This window comes from Gallinula chloropus (genome assembly GCF_964237585.1).
Source record: "Gallinula chloropus genome assembly, chromosome: 16".
Lineage (NCBI taxonomy): Eukaryota > Metazoa > Chordata > Aves > Gruiformes > Rallidae > Gallinula > Gallinula chloropus.
Window position 1 is genome coordinate 444,316 of NC_140101.1, and position 20,567 is coordinate 464,882.

A 20,567-nucleotide genomic window follows, 5' to 3' on the forward strand; every position below is an offset into this window, starting at 1 on the left:
CTCCTGCACAGAACAAACACTGTTAGAGGCAAGCAGCTAAACAGAAAACTGAATTGATACAGCTCAAGTTTTCTAATGCCTTTTTGTTAAAACAAATGGAAAAGGATTTTAGAAATGAGTTCCTCAAGGAGAGAACTAAACTAATGGCTCTTCAGATGTGATTTAAATACAGTGTCTGGAGGGACTAATGCAAGGAGACAAAAGCAATGTCCAGGGGGAGTGAGTAATCTGCTGAATGATTCATGCAGTGTTACACAAAACCTGTGAATGAAAGATGATCACCAACAAGATTTTATTAACGCAGGACAGGAAAGCTTCAAGTGAGGTTTTGCTTTTCTAGCTCCTAAATTTTATAGGACAAGTGATACTCTCACTGGAAGCCTCAACAGAAGCTCCCCAGACAGGGATGCCCTGCAAGATAAATCTCCAACTGCTGGAGTTCTTTGCTGTGCTCTCCAGTTGTCGTTGCAGTACCCAGCAGGTAGCAGCAGTGTCTGGTTAATTCCTCCCTTAGCCTTCTCTCCCAGGGGTTGAGCAACACCCATTCCCTCAGTCTTCCCCCAGACATCATGTGCTAGCCCCTGACCATCTCAGTGGCACTCTGCTCTCCTGAGTCCAGTATGTCTCTCTTACTGGGAGAGCCCACAGCTGGACAAAACACTGTGTTGCTTGGTGAGTGCTGAGCAGCAGGTAAGAATTCCTTCTCTTGGCCTGCTGGTTTTGCTCCTGCTGGTGCAGTGCAGTCAGTGCACTGGCACGCTACTGACTCGCTCCAACTTGTCCACCAGGCCTTCCAGATTCTCTTCTGCACCGCTCTCCTCCCCAGTCAGCCCCAGTGCATGTGCTTGTTCCCTCCCAGGACAAGACTTGGCATCTGTCAAACTTCAGGAGGTTCCTATGGTCTGTTCTTCCAGCTTTTGTTAGTTTGTAGCTGATACCTTGCAGGGTAAGCGTGAGGCAGGTTATTTTCTCTTAGCTTGCTTACTAAGTTGTGCTCCAACTTGCTTTTAAAAATTGTAGCCTGGCACCTTTGGCCATGCTTTTGGGTAAGCACTGATGAGCCCAGGGAGGAGTATCTGCCCATCTGTTTGGTTCCTGATGGCAGTTGCAACTGGAAGTGACATCTCCCCATCAAGAAGACGTACCGATAGCTTTGGCTTGGTTAAGGACTGCTGTAGAGTGTGAAGAATGTAGTAGTCTTACTGATACATGTCTTCTGCAGCACCTAGACATAGGTTAACTGAGGATGGGGACAGGCAGCTCTCTCACAGTCTTTCCTGGGACTGCTTAAGTTACGGCTGAAGCTGTGCTGAGGTAAGATGTATGAAGGAAATACTACTCCTGCTGCTTGTGTGCCTGAGCAAATGGCCAAATAGGAGATGTGGGAGGCTGGCTTGTTAGCCTGTGCATCTTAAAGAGATTCATCACAAAGTTGTTATATAGGACATGCAGAGAGCTGCAGATCCTGTTCTACCCCAGTGGGACTCGGGCAAGATTGATCAGCGTGTCTGAGAGAATAGGAAAGTGGGTCTAATGAGGTGGAATGTGTCTCGTGGTACGAGCGCGCTGTGTAGCAGTCAGGGGAACCGTGTGTTATGCAGCCCGGAGTTAATGAGGGGAAATTGGGCTGGCAGAAGCTGTGCTGCTCCTGCGAGGAGCGGTGAGGGGAGCGTGCTGGCCTAATTGGGCCAGGCAGCGGCGGGCGATGGCTCCCGCTTCTGCCGCGGCCTTGTTAGGTGCAGGCCGCATCAGGCCAGCAGGGCTGCCACTGGGAGCACAGTGCCCAGCTCAGGTTAGCCTGACTCATTTCACTTATTCGGTCCTGACAACGCAAGGTGATGCCTTGTTACACCAGCGCTGGCAGTTGTGGGCAAAAGTAATAGTCTCATCAAGGAAGAGCAGAATGGCCTGATGCAGTCGTGTTTGTTTCTATCACTTGGAATTGTTAGGGCTCCCTGGGTTTGTGCTTATGGGGACTGTCTGAAGTAGTCTCTGTGCTCTGTCTGGTGTTCCTGTGCCTCACTGCAGCATATTCACAGTTGTTCTGGGTGGTGTCGTGAGCACGCTGGCCTGAGCAGCCTGTTTGGTACTGAATGCCTGGCTCTGTTGCCCTTCCTTAGCACCTAGCACATGTCTCCATAGCTGTGGTAGACTTACTTCAAGAACTGACCGATATAGATACTCTCCATGAGAGTGAAGAAGGAGCTGAAGTCCTCATAGACGCTCTGGTAAGTAGTCACCTCCTGTACAGTGTCTGCCTTGTACAGCACAGCAGGGGATACACCACGCTTCCTGCAGCCACAGCATTGACCACACCACCATGAAGTCAGCCAGGGATGGAGCCTGCTCCCTTGTAGCTGAAATACTGTATGAGAACCATGATAAAAATACCCACAGTGGGGTTTTTTAATGGAATGCTGGTGTTTTGGGATTAGGTTCTTCTTGCGCCTCATCTGGTACTTTTGTTTTGGAAGGAGCACATTCCTATTGCAAAATTTGTGTAGGCTGGGAGATTTTTTTCATGAAGAGAGGGAGAATGAAGTAACATTTGGACAGTCTCCCATTGAAAATAGGAGCTGGATTTGCATTTTTCTTCCTTGTGGAAAAGGGTGACCTCTGTCCACTCATGGAAAGTTGAAGCCTGTGGCAGGGCTCAGATTGTTATCTTGAGGACAATGAGGCCATTGTGATCTTTCAGTCTGACTTCTTGCATGGGAGATCAGCAGCCTTCTACCCAGTAATTCTTATTTCAGACCAAAAGATCTGTGCTTGAACTGGGATGTCTGTTGTTACAGGGAGGGTACGTGTTTTTCTTAACTTTTACTTCTTGTTTCCATGCCACAGAGTGGTTGGGGTAGAGGAGGGGTTAGCAGTAACAATCCTTTCTGGTGTAGAGTTTGAACAAGCCCAGAAAATGATCTACATGTCATAGAAGATGCACTGCTCATCTTCAGTGCTCCTTGCCTGGTTAACTCTCTTGAGTCCCTCTTGGCCTCTGTGGTGCTGGGTCTTTTCTGGTGTTTGTGCTGGATGCCCCCTGCTCCTTGGCTGTGGGGAGAGGATGCCAAACCAAGCAGAAGCCCTCCAGAGAGCCGATGCCCAGCAAAACGTGAGGTTTGCTCTGTCCTACCTTTGGGCAGCTCCTGCTAGTGAACTGCTGTGTTGGCAGCTCACTGTGGCTGTGCCTTGTAACTATTATGTTGGAATTGGAAGATGTGGAGTTGTGGGGTTTCTTTTTGCTTTGTTTGGCTGCTCTGTTTTCTCCTACAATCCTTCTTGTCCAGTCACTACAATGCTACCTTCCAAAGGTTAATGACAGTGGCCCAGAGCTGAGTTCCTCTAGCTGGCCTCTGGGCTGTTCTTAATTACTCTGCCTTCTTGAAACGACTGCTGGATGAATGAAATGCTGGGGAGGGATGGCTGAGAGAGGATGTGTTCTATAAAATGTGCAGAGAGGTAGTAAATCAAGTGAAGTTCTTTCACTGTTTTCCTTGTCACCAGCCTGCTGATAATAGGCAAGTTTTAGAGGTTTTATTGTACTCTGGGAAAAAACATGTCAGGCATATCTTGGGAGAATGTTGAGATATCTGCTTGTTAGATTACTTTGTTTTTTCATCTTTAAAGGAAGTAGGTAGGTGCAATGTAGGGTACCTGTGAAGATTGTTGCACCACCTTCCACAGCAGCTGATACTTGTGTTTTTTCCAACTGTTCACTGGCCCCAGAGCTAGTTAAAAGTGTTTGTGTTGTAAATGTTCTTTTGTTTAATTTCTCCAAGTTCCTGTCAACAGGGGAAAGTTAGACACAGTCAAGCTGGACTCTGCCCAGCTGTAGCCTTAAAACCATAGTTCTTGTGTTAGCTTTTTGGCTAGGAGGCTCTACCTGCAGATGGGGGTTCCTGCTCCTGCTTGATTTTTTTTTTCTTGCTGAAACCAGCTTGGTACATTCATCCTCCCAGGATTTAAATGAAAAGCTTCAACTGGTGATAATTCAGCTTTTGGGTTTGAATCTGCGTGTGTGACCATTGCTCCTGCCCCTTTTTGTACCTGTTGAGGTGGAAGATGTAACAGAAATGTAGGCAGAGCAGCAGGGGAGCTGCTTGCAGAGCTGACAGCTCCTCTGTCCGTGGTGGTTTGCAGTGCCTCACGCCTCAGAATTCTGAGGGATTATAAATCAATCAGGCTGGTTCAGGAAATAAGACTGTGACAAGGTGCATGTTTTCCTCCAGATGTTTTTCTGTTTAATCTGAAACACAAAAGTTGTTTAATTAATTAGAACAAACACAGTGGCAGATTTACTTGGTGATTCCTTTGCTTCATCTGAGATTTTAGAGCAAAACTGTTAATGTCTCCTGATGGTGCCTGGCAGGATTTTTCAGCAGGGCTTAGTGATTTTTATTATTTATTAACCTCTTCATTTTTTCTCCTTCATCTTCCTTTTTTTGGTGGTCTTTCTTTCATCCTCCCCATAACCCTGATGATTCAGGTGGAGGGCCAGGTCGTGGCCTTGTTGGTCCAGAATTTAGAGCGGCTGGATGAAAGTGTGAAGGAAGAAGCTGATGGTGTCCACAACACCCTGGGTAAGTGGCTGTTGCACCCCCTCTCACTTCTTGCTGTATTTGGTACAGGGGGGCAGTGGGTTATCCTTCCCTTTCCTCTCCTCCCAAGCTCCTTTCCAACCACCAGTACTCAGGTAGAAGACCCAGTGCAGCGTTCTGTTTACCTCACAGTAAAGCCTGGTTGCTTGAGCCAGCATTTGTCACGCTGCTGCTGGCAAGGTGTCTCTTCCAAAGGGGTTAGATTGGGAGGTGCTGGTACGTAGATGGAGCTGTGCTCTGTACCAGAAGGAGAGTAAATACACTGCCTGTGTATTTACTGTGTGCTTATCTGTGAGCTCTAGTTACTCTGTTATGAGAGCTGTTTATGTCTTAACAATATATTTAACTTCCAGGTAGTAAAACGTTTGTAGATCATGTAAGTGCATCGTTACATCTCTGCTCCCTGGTCTTTGCACAGCACAGTAGCTGCTTTGCACTGTGGTGCTGCTGATAGCACTTAACACATCCTCTCCCCTCAGCCATTTGGGATGGCAATCTCCTGATGACTGGAAGAGTGAGAGATTGAAAACATGAGTTTGGGAATTGTTAGTGCTGCTGTTGCTGTGCAGTCAGAATTGCTGCTGGAGTATAGGGAAGGTGTCTTGGGCTGCTTCCAGCAGGAGCTGGGTGGACTGTGTGGAAAAACAGAGAGAGCATCACAGACCTGAGCTTAAGGCTGAGTCAGAAACAGGCAGTTCTGTGAATAAGGTGTAACTTTGAGAAGAATAGTCCTAGGAAGGACTTACCAAAGCAGTGCTGGTACAGACCTGACCTGTTCCTGTGCCTCTCTCCTCAGCGATCGTTGAGAACATGGCAGAGTTCCGACCGGAGATGTGCACGGAGGCTGCGCAGCAGGGCCTCATGCAGTGGCTGCTCAAGAGGCTGAAGGTGAGCTCACTGCCCTCCTGCCACCGGCAGGTATCGCTGCACAAACGGACAGGACACTGCTCTGGGAGCTGATGTGCTTGGGATGATGCTTTGCACAATATTCAAGGCCCAAGGCTATTTATTACTGGCTCTTTCTGCTTGTGTAGGTTATCTTTGTGGTATGTTCTACACTTGTGAGTACAGTGAATTCAAAACTCACCTCAAACTGGGACATGTGTCCTCTTGAGCTTCTTATAAACCAGCAAAATGGAAGCGATCTGCTGTAGGTGTAAGAGGCTCTGCACAGGGTGATGCAGGCCTGGGAGTGGCAGTACCCTCGTTCTTGCAGTGTTTGCCTGGAAGAGGATTTACTGTTGAGCTGTTCTGAATGTCTTTGTTTTACTTGTTTCTGTGGGAATTCCTTTGTGCTAACATGTCCCAATCCTGCTGTAAGACCTGTGGTGTTTGCTGCAGAGTTTTGTTCCCTTCACATGGCTGCAGCCACCCATGTGCTGGTCCCAGTAGCAGCAGCACCACGGTGTTCCCAGCTTGTGCTAGAAGCCTGCCAGTGCCTGCCTTCCTTCTGCAGTATGAACTCAAAATATCACTTCAAATAAGGCAGTTTTGTGTGTGTGTGTGTGTGGCAAAGCCAAGTTAAGGGCAAGAAGTCAGGATTTGGGGTTTGTTTCCCCTGTGGTTTTAGTTCATGTGGACATACTTCAGTCTTGTCTTTGTATTGCAAACATCTCACACTAGACAGTATCTTCTGTTCCTGTGATTTCCTGTGTGCTGGGTTTCTGGTCCATGGCTAAAACCTGATTAGTGAGTGGGGAAACTATAAAGACCAGTTTATGCCTTTCCTTCCTGCATCTCTAAAGCTGTTCTGAACTTGGAGTGATGTCTTTGTTTAACTGCTGCTGGTGGTGGCTTTTTCTTTGAACTCATCCAATTGCCTTTTGAATTCAGAGCTGCATTTGGAGAGTCTTAGCATCCTGTGGCAGTGTGTTACATGGTTTAACTCTCTTGTGTGCCTCAGCGACCCCTGGAAAATGCTGTAGGAGAGGAGCAGATAGTTCAGCTCTCTTACAGAGCTGGTGATGGGGTTTAGCAAACAGGTTCTGGCTTTTCCCTGTCTGTTAGGAAGGCATTAGTGCTGCTCCACTTCAAATGTCTTCATGGTTAGAAAGCCTCTGAATCACAGAAATACTCCCTCAGCTTTGTAAGTGTGCAGATACCCCTCTGTGCCCCTCGTATGCTTGTTAGCAGGAGTGACCTGCAATTTCTCACTACATGTAGTAACATAATTATATTCCTTTTGCTTAAAAACAAAAAGTGAAGTTAATTTTATTCCAGGCAGGTGTGTGCTGAGTGTAGGTCTGCTGGCTGCCTTGTAATTACTCTGGCAGCTGAAAGACTTGGAGACTTGGGAAAGCAGAACAATCACAACTTGGATTCCCCCGACTAGTGCCACAGAAAATGGATGTTAAAGGCCCCTGGATGTGTCTTTCCTTTGCCCTGGCACGTGCTCACTCTGTCTGGGTGTGGGGATGTGTGGTCAGGCAGTGCTTTTTCTTACCTAGATGCTGTCCTGGTGAACCGTGTGCTAATGAACCCCTGGCTCAGGCACCTTCGCCCTGGCAGTGCTCAGTGTATTTCTCTGCCTGACAGACGTGTTTAGGATTAAACCAGGGTCTGAGCAGAGCATTGTGCTGCTGCAGGATGTCTGTGGGATGAGTTTTGAAATCAGGGCTCTGCCTGGGCGTTGGGAAGGACATCTGGCACACAGCACAGAATGAATTTCTATTTTCCAACCACACTTCAGGTTGCGTAATTGTATTCTGGCTGTCTGAGCCACCTCAGAAAGCTCAGATGGAGAGCTTAATAGCTCCCTACTCCAAACAGAAGCAGGGTGTGATGATGTCATGTGCAGCCTTGAGAGAACAGAGTGACTTCCTCACACTTTCTGTTGGACAGCAGTCGGTGTGCACTGTGATAGGAGCCAGCACCGAGCACTTGCCACCCTCCCCATCTCGTGCCACTGATGGCTGGGAAGGGTCAACCTGGCTGCTGTAAACAGCATCCTCTGCAGAGCAGCTGGGTGTCGTTTGGAGGGGAAAAAGCTGTATTTAATGCATTTAATTTTGTGGCTTTGGGGCTCTTCCTGCTTTTCATGCTCCTGTGTTGCTCAGTGCTTGTGTCTTGTGACCTCTTCTGTGGTACAGGTGGGGTAACTGGCCCTTGCTGGCCTTGCCCAGGCAGGTTCACTCCATCAAGCTGCAGGTGCTCATGTGCTTGGGGAAAAAAATCGTGGGTGATGAATGGTCTGTTTTAAGCCTGGCACTTACTGCTTGCTTTTATTTTGCTCCCTCTTGAGCAGTGGAATACAAATAGCTGGCAACTGATGGGGATTTCAAAAATGATTTTGTGTGTTTCATGGATTCCTTCAGTAAAGCAGTTTGGGTTATTTGATGGGTTAATGTTTGTATCTGTTTCTGTAGATGAAGCAGTTTTGGCACTGTGCAAAACCACTGGATCCTGTTCAGAATCCCACTCCAGGGATTCATTTTTTTCTTCAAATTCAGTATTTTGGTGTTGTCACCAATTTTTTTCAATATATTTGAGTGTGGAGGGAACATATGGAATGAAAGTTGTGTGAGTGTGCAGGCTACACCCATCTTGTACTTCTGACATTGGCGTCCTTGTACAAAACTCCAGCTGTCACCATTTAATGTTACTGTGATGTATTTGCTGAAATCCTGCTCTTGGTGACAGGGGCAGGCTCTCACACCAGGGAGAAGGCCCATGCACTCATGTAATGTCATGGAAACTGTCACAGGAAAAGGATTCCACGTTGCAACTACTGGGGACTGTCCTCAGGGGTTTTGAGCCAGCTTGGTAAAACCTACTGAGGTACAGCAGCCTGAAGGATCAGAGCTGAATTTCCACACACAAGTGTAGAGCATAAGTGCACGAGCATAAACACATCCCACCACCCCTGAATCAGAGCGTTACTGCTCTTCTGTCACTGAGGCATGCTGTGACATTGCTGCTGTGTTGTGGTTTGTGTTGCTGGTAGGTTGGGAGGTTTGATGAAGGTGTTCTCAGCCCAGTGAAACGCAGAGCCGTGCCCTGACGAGTCTCCTCTTCCTCCTTCCCCAGGCTAAGATGCCTTTCGATGCCAACAAGCTGTACTGCAGTGAGGTGCTGGCTATTTTGCTCCAGAATAACGATGGTGAGACGTGCTTCTGGTGTCGGTACTGCAGGGCAGGACCCGGGCTCCTCTCAGATCACAACAGCCCTCTCTGCCTTCAGCTCCCCTTGCCCTGTGTGCTCTCTCTGCCTGTGCTCTCTCACACGCATGCGCCCTCTCTTTCTCTGCAGCTTTTGTACTCTGTCAAGCCGTATTGATTCTGCTGGCTGATGTATCAGTGTTAGATGGCTGTAAAATCTGACAGTTAGCTTCATTTTTTCTCTCTCTTCCCCCTCCCCCCCACCTCCGTCTAGACAACAGAGAATTGCTCGGGGAGCTGGATGGGATCGATGTGCTGCTTCAGCAGTTATCTGTGAGTAATTCACATACACCCTCTCTAATGTCAGGAGACTCAGGGGCTGGGTGTGAGGAGGTAGGATGGATTCTGGGTGTAGCACTGTCCTAGCAGTCTGAGATCCTGAAGTGTAGCAGGGCTTTACATGTGGTGGGGGCACAGTTCCACACAACCATATCGTCCCTGGAAAGTGAGGTTAATCCCTGGTTTGCCATGCTCAGGTAGAGGTACACAGAAGTCAGATTATGATGTTATAACGACATGGCCAGTTGAAGACAGGCAGGGTTAGAATTTGGCCAGGTTTAGCGTTCTCTGCTTCAAGCACTGGGCTGCCTTGTGCCTACATTTGAGTGGGTGAAGGTAATACCCTTGTAGATGACTCAGACTTCTCAGGGCAGTGCTGTCTGTAGGTTAGGGTGTTGCAGAGCAGACCCCTGGGGTGTGCTGTGCCTGGGTGTTCTCTGGTATCAAGCTTACCCACATACTGTTGTGAATTGAACAACCAGTGAATTCCCCTTTACTTCTGGGGGCCACGTGGTCTTCCAGCTGCAGGGCTGTTGGTCTACAGTCAGGACAGTAAGAAGGGCAGCAGAGTTACAAGGGGGAATGCACCAGTGGTGTGTGGGGCTGCAGCTTATGCACATCAGACACCAGAGGCTTGTGATATCAAACACTCATGTGTAGATGAAACAGAGCCCTCCCTTTTGGGGTAATTCTGATTTCTTTGTCCTGCAGGTGTTTAAACGACACAACCCCAGTACAGCAGAAGAACAGGAAATGATGGAGAACCTGTTTGATTCCCTTTGCTCCTGCCTAATGCTCAGTTCCAACCGGGACCGCTTCCTGAAAGGCGAGGGCCTGCAGCTGATGAATCTCATGCTCAGGTACCCAGATCACTCTGATTTGCCTGCTCTTGCTGTCCCAGCCACCTTCTGGCCACACACTTGTGGTTTTCTGTTTAGAAAATTTCTCAGTTAGTGGATTTGTTGGCTCCTGGTTTTGTTTGGATTATTTTCCAGCATGTAAGTTAAATCTTCCCAGGCAGATAAGCTCCACTCTTTGTCTTCAGCTTTTGTTTCCTAAGAACTGGGGTTACTACAATAGCTGCTGGAAAGTAACAGCGCAGGCCTGTGTGGCAGACCCTGGATGAGACAATGCTGTAGGATTTAAAAGATCCCTGTGAGGGTGAGAGACCTTTTGGATGCCTCTGGGGAAAACGTTTTTCCTGCTGTTGTGCAGTTGCAGCTTCACTGTAGTGTGTGTCCTCTGGGCTGGGAATGTCTGTGGATCTTGATACAAAACTTGCTGTTGTGGAATGAGCAGGAGTACACATTCCTGCTGATGTGGTTTGTCACACCTTGAGTCTCCAGGGCTTCTCTGGTCTCTCTTCCCTTTTACTTCCTATCCCAGCAGTGAATGGTGCCTTCTGAGCTGACTGGTTTCCTCCAGACCTCTGGACTGGGCTCGGCAGGGCTCTGTCTGGCTGTCCCTGGCGTGCTGGCTGCGTGTGGTGCCTGGTTAGCAAGAGATGATGTATCCTGAGGCACATGGCTGGGCACTGTGCAGCAGCAGGGAGCTGCATAAATAACCAGACGTGGATTATTCAAATCGGAACGCTGGGTTTTCTTGAGGCTAATTAAAGAAAGGCTCCGAAACTAAGAGCAAGAGGGAAGCCTCCCTCTGCCTCGAGTACTAAGCCTTGCAGAACTAATTACTTGGAGCTCTTGTGCCATGGGGGTGGGACTCGGTGTTTGGATTTTTAATAGGTTTTTACTCATTTTTGGGCTCTACTGTTCACCACTCTCTGTATCAGACCCCAGCTGGAAAATTATGGCAAGGAAAATATTTTCCCTGTGTGCTTTTTTCCTTACTCCTAGTAGCTGTGAAGGGGTTAGGAGGGACAAAGCACGACTTGCCTGCAGCAGCAGCTACCTCTAATGGAAGGGGTTTCCAAGACCTTAATCTTTCTATGCTTAGTGTCCTAACTTATTCTACGCTCTGAATGGGGTTGGGAAAGTGACAATGGAAAAAGTAATCATTCATGGAATATCTTCTAGAAGCTTACATCACTACTGCCCATAAATGTGACCTGTAGTGATAGTTGTGGGGATTTTTAAACTAATAGCTCAGATAAGTAGAGAAGGTGAAATTCTGCTCATCTGGCTGTTGGAGTGATACTGTGAGTTGATAGTTGACCAAACCTTGGCCCCAAATAGCTCCCTTCTGGCCCTGACCCTTCCTGCACTGCCAATCTCATTTTGAGAAAGCAGCACCTAGCTGGACAGAGGGTGTAAACTTCTTCTAGTCTCATCTTCAGACTAGAGTTGAAAGCATTAAACTGGTCCCCTAACTGCTGATCCATGTTGCTGTTCTTCTGAAGAGCTGCCAGCCCCTTTCTCAGTGCGTTGCCCTGCCCGCGCTGCTGCGCGTCGGCTCGTTCTGTGCCCAGCTTTGTCTTAGTACTCCTGAGGAGCAAACCTTCAGGACTGACACAGGTAACTGGGAACACGTGAAATCAGTGGTACTGATCGTTCATTCTCATACTCCTGAGTAACTATATGATGAGTCCAGTGCCCTGTGAAGGGCACAGGAGATGAAGGTAAGAGCACTGGTTTGTGATGATGTGGATTAGGAAACTGATGCTGGGAGAAGGTGGACTTTAGGAGGAGATTGGGCAGCTCAGCTGCTGCTGTAGGGGGTTGCTTTGGCAGGTCATGGTGTGATTGCAGCTATAAAGCTCTGTTGGACTTGGTGCTTTGGTGAGGAATATAAGAGCTCTGAAGCCACCAGACAAAGCAAAGTGCCAGAACTGACACTGCAGGGTTTTGGTGTTCTCTTGCTTTGGGGGTTTTATATTTTAATATCTGGAAGTTATTAACTGGCTATTAATTCTGTTAACCTCTGTTAGCATTAGGATTTCTCTTGCATGTGCTTAAAAGCTGTTGCAGGTGCTCAGTTTTTCTTAGTGCACAGACTGGCATCGTAAGGACAGAGTGAACCTGGACAGTTGTGATCTGGAGAGCTGCACAGCAGTATTGCCCTTCTGTATCCTCTTGATACCTCCATGATAAACAACAAATAATAGAGATGCCATTGGGCTGTGATTGACCACCTCGCCCACAAACAGGGCGGAGGATTTTTCTCTCCTGTGGGTCTCCTCTGGAGGCTGGGGGAGAGAGATCTGTTGTCTTCTGGTTTTACTTTGGAAGTGGTTAATCATTGCACCATGGTCTGTGCAGATGAAAGGACAAATAAGCAAAGTTGAAAGTTTATTGACATGATGTGAGATAGATAAGCTGTGTGAGAATAAAGTTATCAGGCTTGAATCTCCATTACTGTCTGAGAGAACACAGCATCCTGTGTCTCCTGCATCTACCCCATACATCCAGCCAAGCTGGTCTGTTAATAATGGTCATGCACACAGACCCACGGAGGAGCACAGCATCTGCAGCTGAGCAGGTAAGATGCTCCAGAGATTCCTGTAGACAGGAATGAAAATGGGACTGCTTTGTGTTATGCTGAGCCTTAAACCACATGACTGACAGCTGAAGAGGCCCTTTTGTGTGAACTTCTGGTTTGGGGGACAGTGGTGACCCCTCAAAATGAACACGATGTGCTCTGTGTGTGGGTCCATAGCAACCCCTGTGCTGGATTTGGTGTTGTCTTGGACTTGTGGTGTTGAGGGGGGATCTTGCAGTTGGGAGTGGAGTTCCACAGGGCAGGTATGTGGGGGGTGAGCAGAGGGGCCTGGGAGAAGAGCAGATTGAGAAGGATGGAGCCTGTGGCAGCAGAAAGGAAGATGGGAGTTTGAAGTAGAGTGAGAATGTGGGTACATATACAATTACTTGATTTGCATCTCTGCAGCAACAGAGGCTGGTTTATGTTACAGAATGTCTGTATCAAAATGAGATAGTTTATCAAGGTGGAAGCCACCAGTGAAAAGTTTATAAATGTCACATAGAATTAAATTCTTTTGTATCTTTTTAGGTCAGGAAGCACTTGTAGCACACAGTCCTTGGTAACCTAAATGCAGTTTACCTCACAAAGCCAAAAGAGACAAAAACAGGCTTGTAATGTCAGATCCCTTGCAGATCCTGACAGGGAGCTTATTGCTTTTGCTGTAGAATTGTGTTAGGGTTTGGAGGAGACGCAGCCGCTCCCGTCCCAGGGGACGTGTCAAGGAAGATTCTCTGCTGCACAGGAGAAATGACATGTGGCTTTCCCAGCCATTAACCCTGTGTGCACAGGGACAAGTGCAGCAAAGGGAGCTCATGGAAACGTGCATCCCATGGGCAACGTGATCCACTCAGCAGCTGTTCAGTGGCTTTTCCTGACCCTCAGAATAACCTTTGCTCCTGGGCTGCAAAACCAAGGAGAAAACAGACGACTGTATGGCTTCCAGAGCCTGACTGTAGCTGCTTCAGGCTGTATTTTTCTGATTATTAAAATCCCTTTATGTTTTCTTGTCCTGCTGTTCCTAATGACCCCGTGGAAACTTAGACTGTCTCTCTTACTCAATCACCTGGTTAATTAAACAGAGTTATTTTATGCAGAGCTTTCTGGGAAATAGGGTGTTCAGCTTCTGTATTGTGGAAAGTGAGAGATTGTGTTACCCTAATTGTGGAAAGTCCAAATAATGTTAGCACCTCTTCTTCTGTTGTATAGAATAATTGTACCAAAAGAGTTCTCTTGGATGGAAAGGAATCAAAAGGAAGAAAACAGTGGTTAGCAAATAAAGTTGTAGTTCAGAGTTCCCTTTGAAGGCTGAGGTCACTCCCTGCTTGGTGAGACTCACGTCTGCTTGTCTTTGAATTAGTGCTCAGCTAAAAGTTACCTCAATAAGCACAGATGAGACTAAGATAAACTGCTTGCCCTCCAGCAGAATAAATATTTCAAATAAAATCAACTCTAGACAGTCCAGTCAAGCAGCTATTGATCTCTAAAAGCCTGAACTTAAACCCAATGAATATTCCAGAGATCAGCTCTGTGCAACCTTCCTAAATGCTGATCAATATGCAATTACTTCCCCTGCAAATATTTCTTACATTGTCTGCCCTAAGAAGTACTTTATTTCCAGCTCCCTGTAGAGGGGAGGTGGGGGTGTTGAGCTGCTTGCTTGTGGGTAGAACTCGCTGCTGCACCAGATCCCAGCTGCATGTGGTGGGAAGCCCTGGACAGGATGATCCTGCTGATGGATGTGAGGCTCAGCATGTGCTGTTTGCAGGTGGGCTTGGTTTGGTAGGTGTCTGCAAGGGAAGTGTTGGGTGCTGCTCCCTCCCTGGGGGGAAACAGGAGGGGGGCTGCACTGCCTCAGTGCTTTGGTCTTTACAGACCTCTATTCGCAGTCACAGAATGATTGGGGCTGGCAGGGACCTCTGGAGATCATCCAGTCCAACCCCCTGCCAGAGCAGGGTCCCGTTGAGCAGGCTGCACAGGACAGTGCCCAGGTGGGTTTGAGTGTCTCCAGAGAAGGAGACTCCACAACCTCTCTGGGTAGCCTGGCCCAGGGCTCTGTCACTCTCACAGTAAGGAGGTTCCTCCTCATGTTTAGGTGGGTCTTCCCATACTCAAGTTTATGCCCATTGCCTCTTGTCCTGTCCCTGCACCCCACTGACGAAAGACTGACCCCATCCTCCTGACACCCACCCCTCAGGTATTTGTAAGTGTTTATAAGATTCCCCCCTCAGCCTTCTCTAGGCTCCAAGTCCCTCAGCCTCTTCCAGGTCCACAATAATACCTGAGCACCTCAGGGCAGTGCAGAGCAGCTCGTGTGTGGCAGAAGAGAATTGCTCTCTTGTCACTCCAGGGGTGGTGTGTTCCTGCAGGATTTATCTTCCTGTGAGCCTGTAGCTGTGTGTGTGTTAGAGAATAAGTTATTGTAGAGAAATCCAGAGGGGACTGCCAGGCACTGGAGGTAGATGGTGGTGGGGCTTGTGGCTGTCCTGTCCCTGAGGGAATGTCCTGCTGGCCTGGCCTTTGGGGATGCTGAGGGCCTCCCTCCTCAGCTCACGTGAGCCCCACTGATGTTTACTGGGTCTGTTGGTTTATGGGCTGTGGTAGGGACTGGGTTCAGGTCACCTTTCACAAGATTTAAAAAATCTTCCCCTGGAGGAGTGTTAAATTCTTCTGGTTTTGGTTGAGAGGCACAGAGCTTTCAGGGATCATTTTGGGACCATCTGTGTGCTTTGGGTGTGAGGCACCAGCACTGTGAACTCACATTAGAACTGCACTGCCCAGAGTCTGCATCTGCCTCTGTCCAAACCTGATCCCTAGAGCTGGAGTCTTCTTCATTATAGCTGTCCACCAAGCTACACTTACTGAACTTACTCCTTTATTAAACTGAATTATTGCTGGATCTAGATCCTGATCTTCTTGGTGTGCCAGTATGTGCCTTATGTCCCCATCCCAGTCTCCCCTGCCGTTCCGTGCTGGTGTTTGTCAGGTGGCAATGAAATAACATCTTTAATAGCCAGGAAATAATAAGAAAACCCCAACCAAGCAAGCATAAAAAATAGATGAAATTGAAATAAAAATAAAATAGAGAAGAAAAAGAAATAAAAGACATTAAAATGAAATAACCAAGAGAATATTCTCAGCCACAGTTTGAAAAGAGGTTTGTTGCTGTAATGTTTTAGCTTCTTAAAGAAAATCTTGCTTAGAGCTTATGCACAGACCCTTCATTCCTTCCTTTCCCACGTTCATTTCCCTTTTCATTGTGTCTGTTTCAAGCAGTGTGGTCCAAAGCTCCTCATGTCCATGGAAAGTTTAACTTGCAGCTTCTTTCCTCCCAGAGAGAAGAAGATCTCCCGCAGCAGCGCCCTGAAGGTGCTGGACCACGCCATGATCGGGCCCGAGGGCACAGACAACTGCCACAAGTTTGTTGACATCCTTGGCCTGAGGACCATCTTTCCACTCTTCATGAAATCACCCAAGAAGATAAAGAAAGTGGGAACAACTGAAAAAGAGCATGAAGGTAGGTGTGCTGCTGGATCCTCCTGGTCATGGAGCAGGTGAGTGCAGGTGTCGTGGTTTAACCTGGCCAGAGCCCCACAGCCCTGGGCTCACTCCCCACCCCTGCAGTGGGATGGGGGAGAGAATTCAAAAGGTAAAGGCAACTTGATAGGACAGAAAAAGAAGATACAAAACAAGGGATGCTCAGCACAGTTACTCCTCACCTGGAACTGATGCTCAACCAGTTCCTGAGCTGAGCACCTCCCAGCTCACTCCCCTGGTGATCCATGAAGCGTGATGTCATACTGCATGGAATATCCCTCTGGGCAGTTGGGGTCAGCTGTCCTGGCTGTGTCCACTGCCAGCTTCTGGGGTGTTTCAGCCTTCTAGTTGGGTGGTGGTGGTGGTGGTGTTGAGAAGCTGTAAAGTCCTTAACTGCTTGGCAACAACTGAAATATTGTCATCCTAAATCCAAACCACAGCACTATGCCAGCTGCTAGGAAGAAAATTTAACTCTATCCCAGCCAAAAACCAAGACAGGAAGGCAAATGTCTGAAAAGTACCTGTGATGAGGAGGGGATGGCACATCAGGGAGTCTTTTCACAGCTCCTCCTGCAGCTTTCAGGTCCAGGCAGCCTGCCTGCTCCCTGTTGCAAGCTAGCTCTTCATGACACACTTGCCCTGCTTGTTTTGGTATCAGCAGTTCCTGGCAATTCCATTTCATGTGCTGTTAATAAGTTATTTTACTCCTGTAGGGTCTGTTGTTTGAAGCTCTGACTCTTTGATGCAAAACTCTTTTGAAAAGAGTAATGAGGCAACTACAAATGTCACCTCAAAAGCAGTGTTTTCATGGCTCTGAGCACTGAAGTGTGACTCGATGAACATCAGGCATTGCAGAAATAAACTGCATGCTTTTGAAGTTGCCTTTTTTTTGTAGTTTTTCTATTTTTTTTTCCTCTCTTCCCTGGAAAACTCAGCTTTACCAAAAATCTGCAGGGGAGTATTACTGCAGGACCTTATGCTGAACTGAGTCTGGGGTCAGCCCCTCCTGTGTCTGGTAACATTGCTTTTTCCATTTTGTTGATAATTGACTGTGTCTTGGAAGAAACTTTAAATACTGCCAGTGGTGCTTGAGGTTTTGTGCCAGTTCATTACTCATCTCAGTTCTCTAAAGGGTGGATATTGTCAAAAGCAGAAGAGGTGGGAGTGGGTTGTAGTTTGCCTGGTGTCCATCCTTCACTCCTGCAGCAAATGGAAAATGAGACAGCAAAAAAATGAGAGCTCTAAACCCAAAAGCCATGCTTCTGTACTGTCCTCAACTCTGGTGCAAGCAGATGTTCTCCAAAACGAAGGTGGGGAGATGCTGTCTCCTCCAGACTGGGGCTGTGATGCTTGCTGGGACTGAGCAGCTGGAAGAGCTGCCAAGCTGGGGGCAGCTCAGTTGGCATCTGGTTCTTCTGGCCCTTCCTGGGGACAGTGGCTGCTGTCCTGGCAGGGGTGGAGGGAAGGAGCTTAGCAGTAGTAACGATTCATGCCCAGGCTGCCAATTCTGGCTGCCTTATCTGTCTTGTGTTGTGTTGCTTGTCTGGGGTAGATAAAGGTGAGGCAGAAACACTCTGTGTGTTCTGGGCTTTATGTAATAAAATTGCAGGCTGCAGTTGCACTTAGATGATGGATTTAGGGGATGTTTTGAAATCTTCATTTGCAGTATGAAAATAAGGTTATTTAATTCTTCTTACTGAGAGGAAGCTCAAGCTATGTACGAGCTTGTGAGTGGAGGGATCTGGGTCTGTGGCTCCTGTCACTGACTTTAATTTTTTCAGTTTGGGAAAGCGAGTTAATCTCTGTCTCATCTGCTTCATCTTGAGGCTGCAGATGACATCTGTGTGTGATCTTGGCTACTGTGAGGATTAGGTAGCTGTCTGCAAAGCCCTAAAGGGGTCAGTTCCTACCTATTGCTGTGATGGGGGAAAAGTAAATCTGCCCTCAGGAAAATGGAGTGATCCCTGCAAACAGTCTGCGTGTCGCACCTCTGGCTCATCAATATTCAGGACAGGAGGAGGACATTAAGATGAGTCCAGAAATCAGTTTTATTAAAATAAACTCTCCCTAAAACTCTGTGGTGGTAGGTCCAATTTTCTCTGTTTTGCATCGCTGGGCAGGTGAGTTCCTGAATTTCTAACGATGGGAGTTAATTGAGATGTTGCGCAGGGTTCCCCTGGAGCCTGTCACAGCCATTGTCCTGACATGTGCATAAGCAGTGTAGTATATGTTTTTACTTTGCCAAATGTTGCACTAGCAATCCAGTAATTACTCTGTGCTTGGGGGCACTGCTGGTTGATGGTCAGCTCCTGTGAGCAGGAATACTGCCACGGCTCCTTGGTGCCTGCTGGCTTGAAAGGAATTGGAATTTAAAGGAATGCAGGTTGAGACTTGATGCCTTCTGTGCTGTGCTGCTGGTGGGAACATGCTGTGTCCCTCTTTGTTTATCAAAAAGACTGTGAGCATTCAGTCCTCTCTTGTCATCCTCTCTTGTAAAAGCTTCATCCTGCCTTCAGGCTGTTGGGAAAAATAGAACTGAACTAGGAATTGGGATGATCCTCTTCTGCCATGTCAGGTGGAGGAAGGTGCTCCATAAAGGATTCACTGGGGTTGCTTGGTGGCTGAGGCACCAGTGGTTATTATAGACCAGTCCTGAGGAGCTGCGGTGCCACTGGGGCTGCCTGGGGACAGCTGCTGTGCTGCAAACCGGGACATTACTAATGGGCTATTAACCCCAGAGCCTAATTACAACTGCTTAAAGGACAGCCCTGGTCAAGTGCTTCAGCACTGGGTCAGGTACCAAACTGCTGAGACTCAACCTGCTCCGTCTGTCCTGGGTGTCCCTCTGTCTGCCGCTGCAGAAGTGCTGCCGGGCTGTGGGTACCAGCAGCAGCTGGGCTGGAGGATGCTGTAGCAGTTGGCTGCTGAGACACTCTTCTCATTGGGCATCCACTGCTCCATCTTTAGAGCACAAAATCCTTCCTATGTGCCTGATGGTGGTAGGAAAACACTTCTCTTTATTTTACAGTAATGTTGCTTTTTACATAGGAGATAAACATTCTTTTATGGATTATTTTATTGTCCTGAAGGCAATGTTCTGACTGCCACAAAATCAGAAACACCCTAGTGAAAGAAACCTCCCTGTGACCTGGCAAGCTTTTGTTTATTACAAAATGTATAATCCAAATTAAATTTGATAAAAATAACTGTTCTGCAATGTATTTCTCTTTGGTTTTTAATGCTGGCATGAAGGGGGCAGTGCTGGTTAGCTGCGTTTGAAACACTGTCAGTGTTTAAAAATCATTTTACCCTCGGGAGCCCGTGGACAATTTAAATCCAAACTGCACATGTTTATGCTTTATAGACACTGTGTAATTAGGAGAAAAGAAAGGGAGAGTTTCTTAACTGTCTCTGGATGGTCTGAGCCTGAAGATTGGGCTGGTGGTGTCTGACTACACGTTATCTCCATGTGAGTTTTGTCTGACTTGGTAGAGACCACGACACCCTTCTGAGGGGATCAGGTTTGGGAGGAAAGTCTCATTTGAAGCAATTTCCCTTTTTCTGAGGCAGTGAAGCAACTCAAACCAAATATTTTGCAGCTGAAAACAGAAATGGCTTTTGAGTTCTCCTACGTCTGTGAGGTCAAAATACTTGAGAGCATCCAGCCAGGTTTGCCAGCCTCAAGGAGAAGCAGCCTGTTGGTGTAGAGAATAGGGTCTCTTGGATGGGGTTTTGTGGTGGGTTTGAATGGTGTTGGCTGGGTCCTCCTGAGATGCTGCTGGCTGTTGTGTGTGGAGCAGATGGAAAGGTGGCTGAGGCAGGCTGTAGGAGGTGGAGGATCAATGACAAGCATTACTACAGCAACACATTTAATTCCAGCAGATGCTCTGTGTGTGTTTTTGTGATTGGCTGCTCCCCGTAATCTTAATGGTGTAAGGACTGGGGTCCCTCCAGAAGCTGGTCCAGATGGGTGCTGAGTCAGACACAGCACTGACTGCGCACAGGGACGATACAGTGTGGCTTGGCCATAGCCTCTGGCTGTGGCTCGTTGTATGGTAGGTTACACATGGTAGTATCATACAGCCTATCTAGAGTGAGCAGTGGTAGAAAGGTGAAGGCCAAATTGTGAAGCAAATGTGCCCTTGGGAAGTCTGAGACTGGGGACTATGTTATCCCTCACAGATGGAGAGATGTGCTGTGTTCTGAGGGGTGTCCTGAGAGGAGCCCGGCTGCCTTGTGGCTTTGGTGGGGCTGAGCTGGAGGAGCAGAGGGAGGTGTCTGGTGTGTGCCACGGCAGGGAGTGAGGGGAATCAGCACCGGGTGGCTCTTTGCACAGGGTAAGATGTGAGGTAATGCTTGTGTTGTGACTGACAGCTTGGGGGATGCTGTGCCAGTGCCTGTGCTTCCGCTGCAGAGCTGAGGCTCAGCTTGGCTTCACTGTTCATAAGGGGGTGTGATCTCTGGGGGCTGGACTTCCTGCAGCAAGCACTGGATGTGAACAGTCCCAGCCAGCTAAAAATGGAGAACACCTAAATTCCTGCTGAATTAGAGAGATGGCAGTGAAGCA

General features: G+C 47.8%; 1 protein-coding gene across 1 annotated transcript in view; it reads left to right on the forward strand.

The window, feature by feature from the left end:
- Window positions 1-20,567, forward strand: part of CTNNBL1 (catenin beta like 1) — a 58,655-nt gene that overhangs the window by 14,683 nt on the left and 23,405 nt on the right. The window contains exons 5-11 of the mRNA XM_084271751.1: window positions 2,131-2,228; window positions 4,484-4,577; window positions 5,392-5,483; window positions 8,622-8,694; window positions 8,967-9,025; window positions 9,743-9,891; window positions 15,799-15,980. Of these exons, the coding sequence (XP_084127877.1) occupies window positions 2,131-2,228; window positions 4,484-4,577; window positions 5,392-5,483; window positions 8,622-8,694; window positions 8,967-9,025; window positions 9,743-9,891; window positions 15,799-15,980 (747 nt within the window). The remainder of the gene's footprint in view (window positions 1-2,130; window positions 2,229-4,483; window positions 4,578-5,391; window positions 5,484-8,621; window positions 8,695-8,966; window positions 9,026-9,742; window positions 9,892-15,798; window positions 15,981-20,567) is intronic.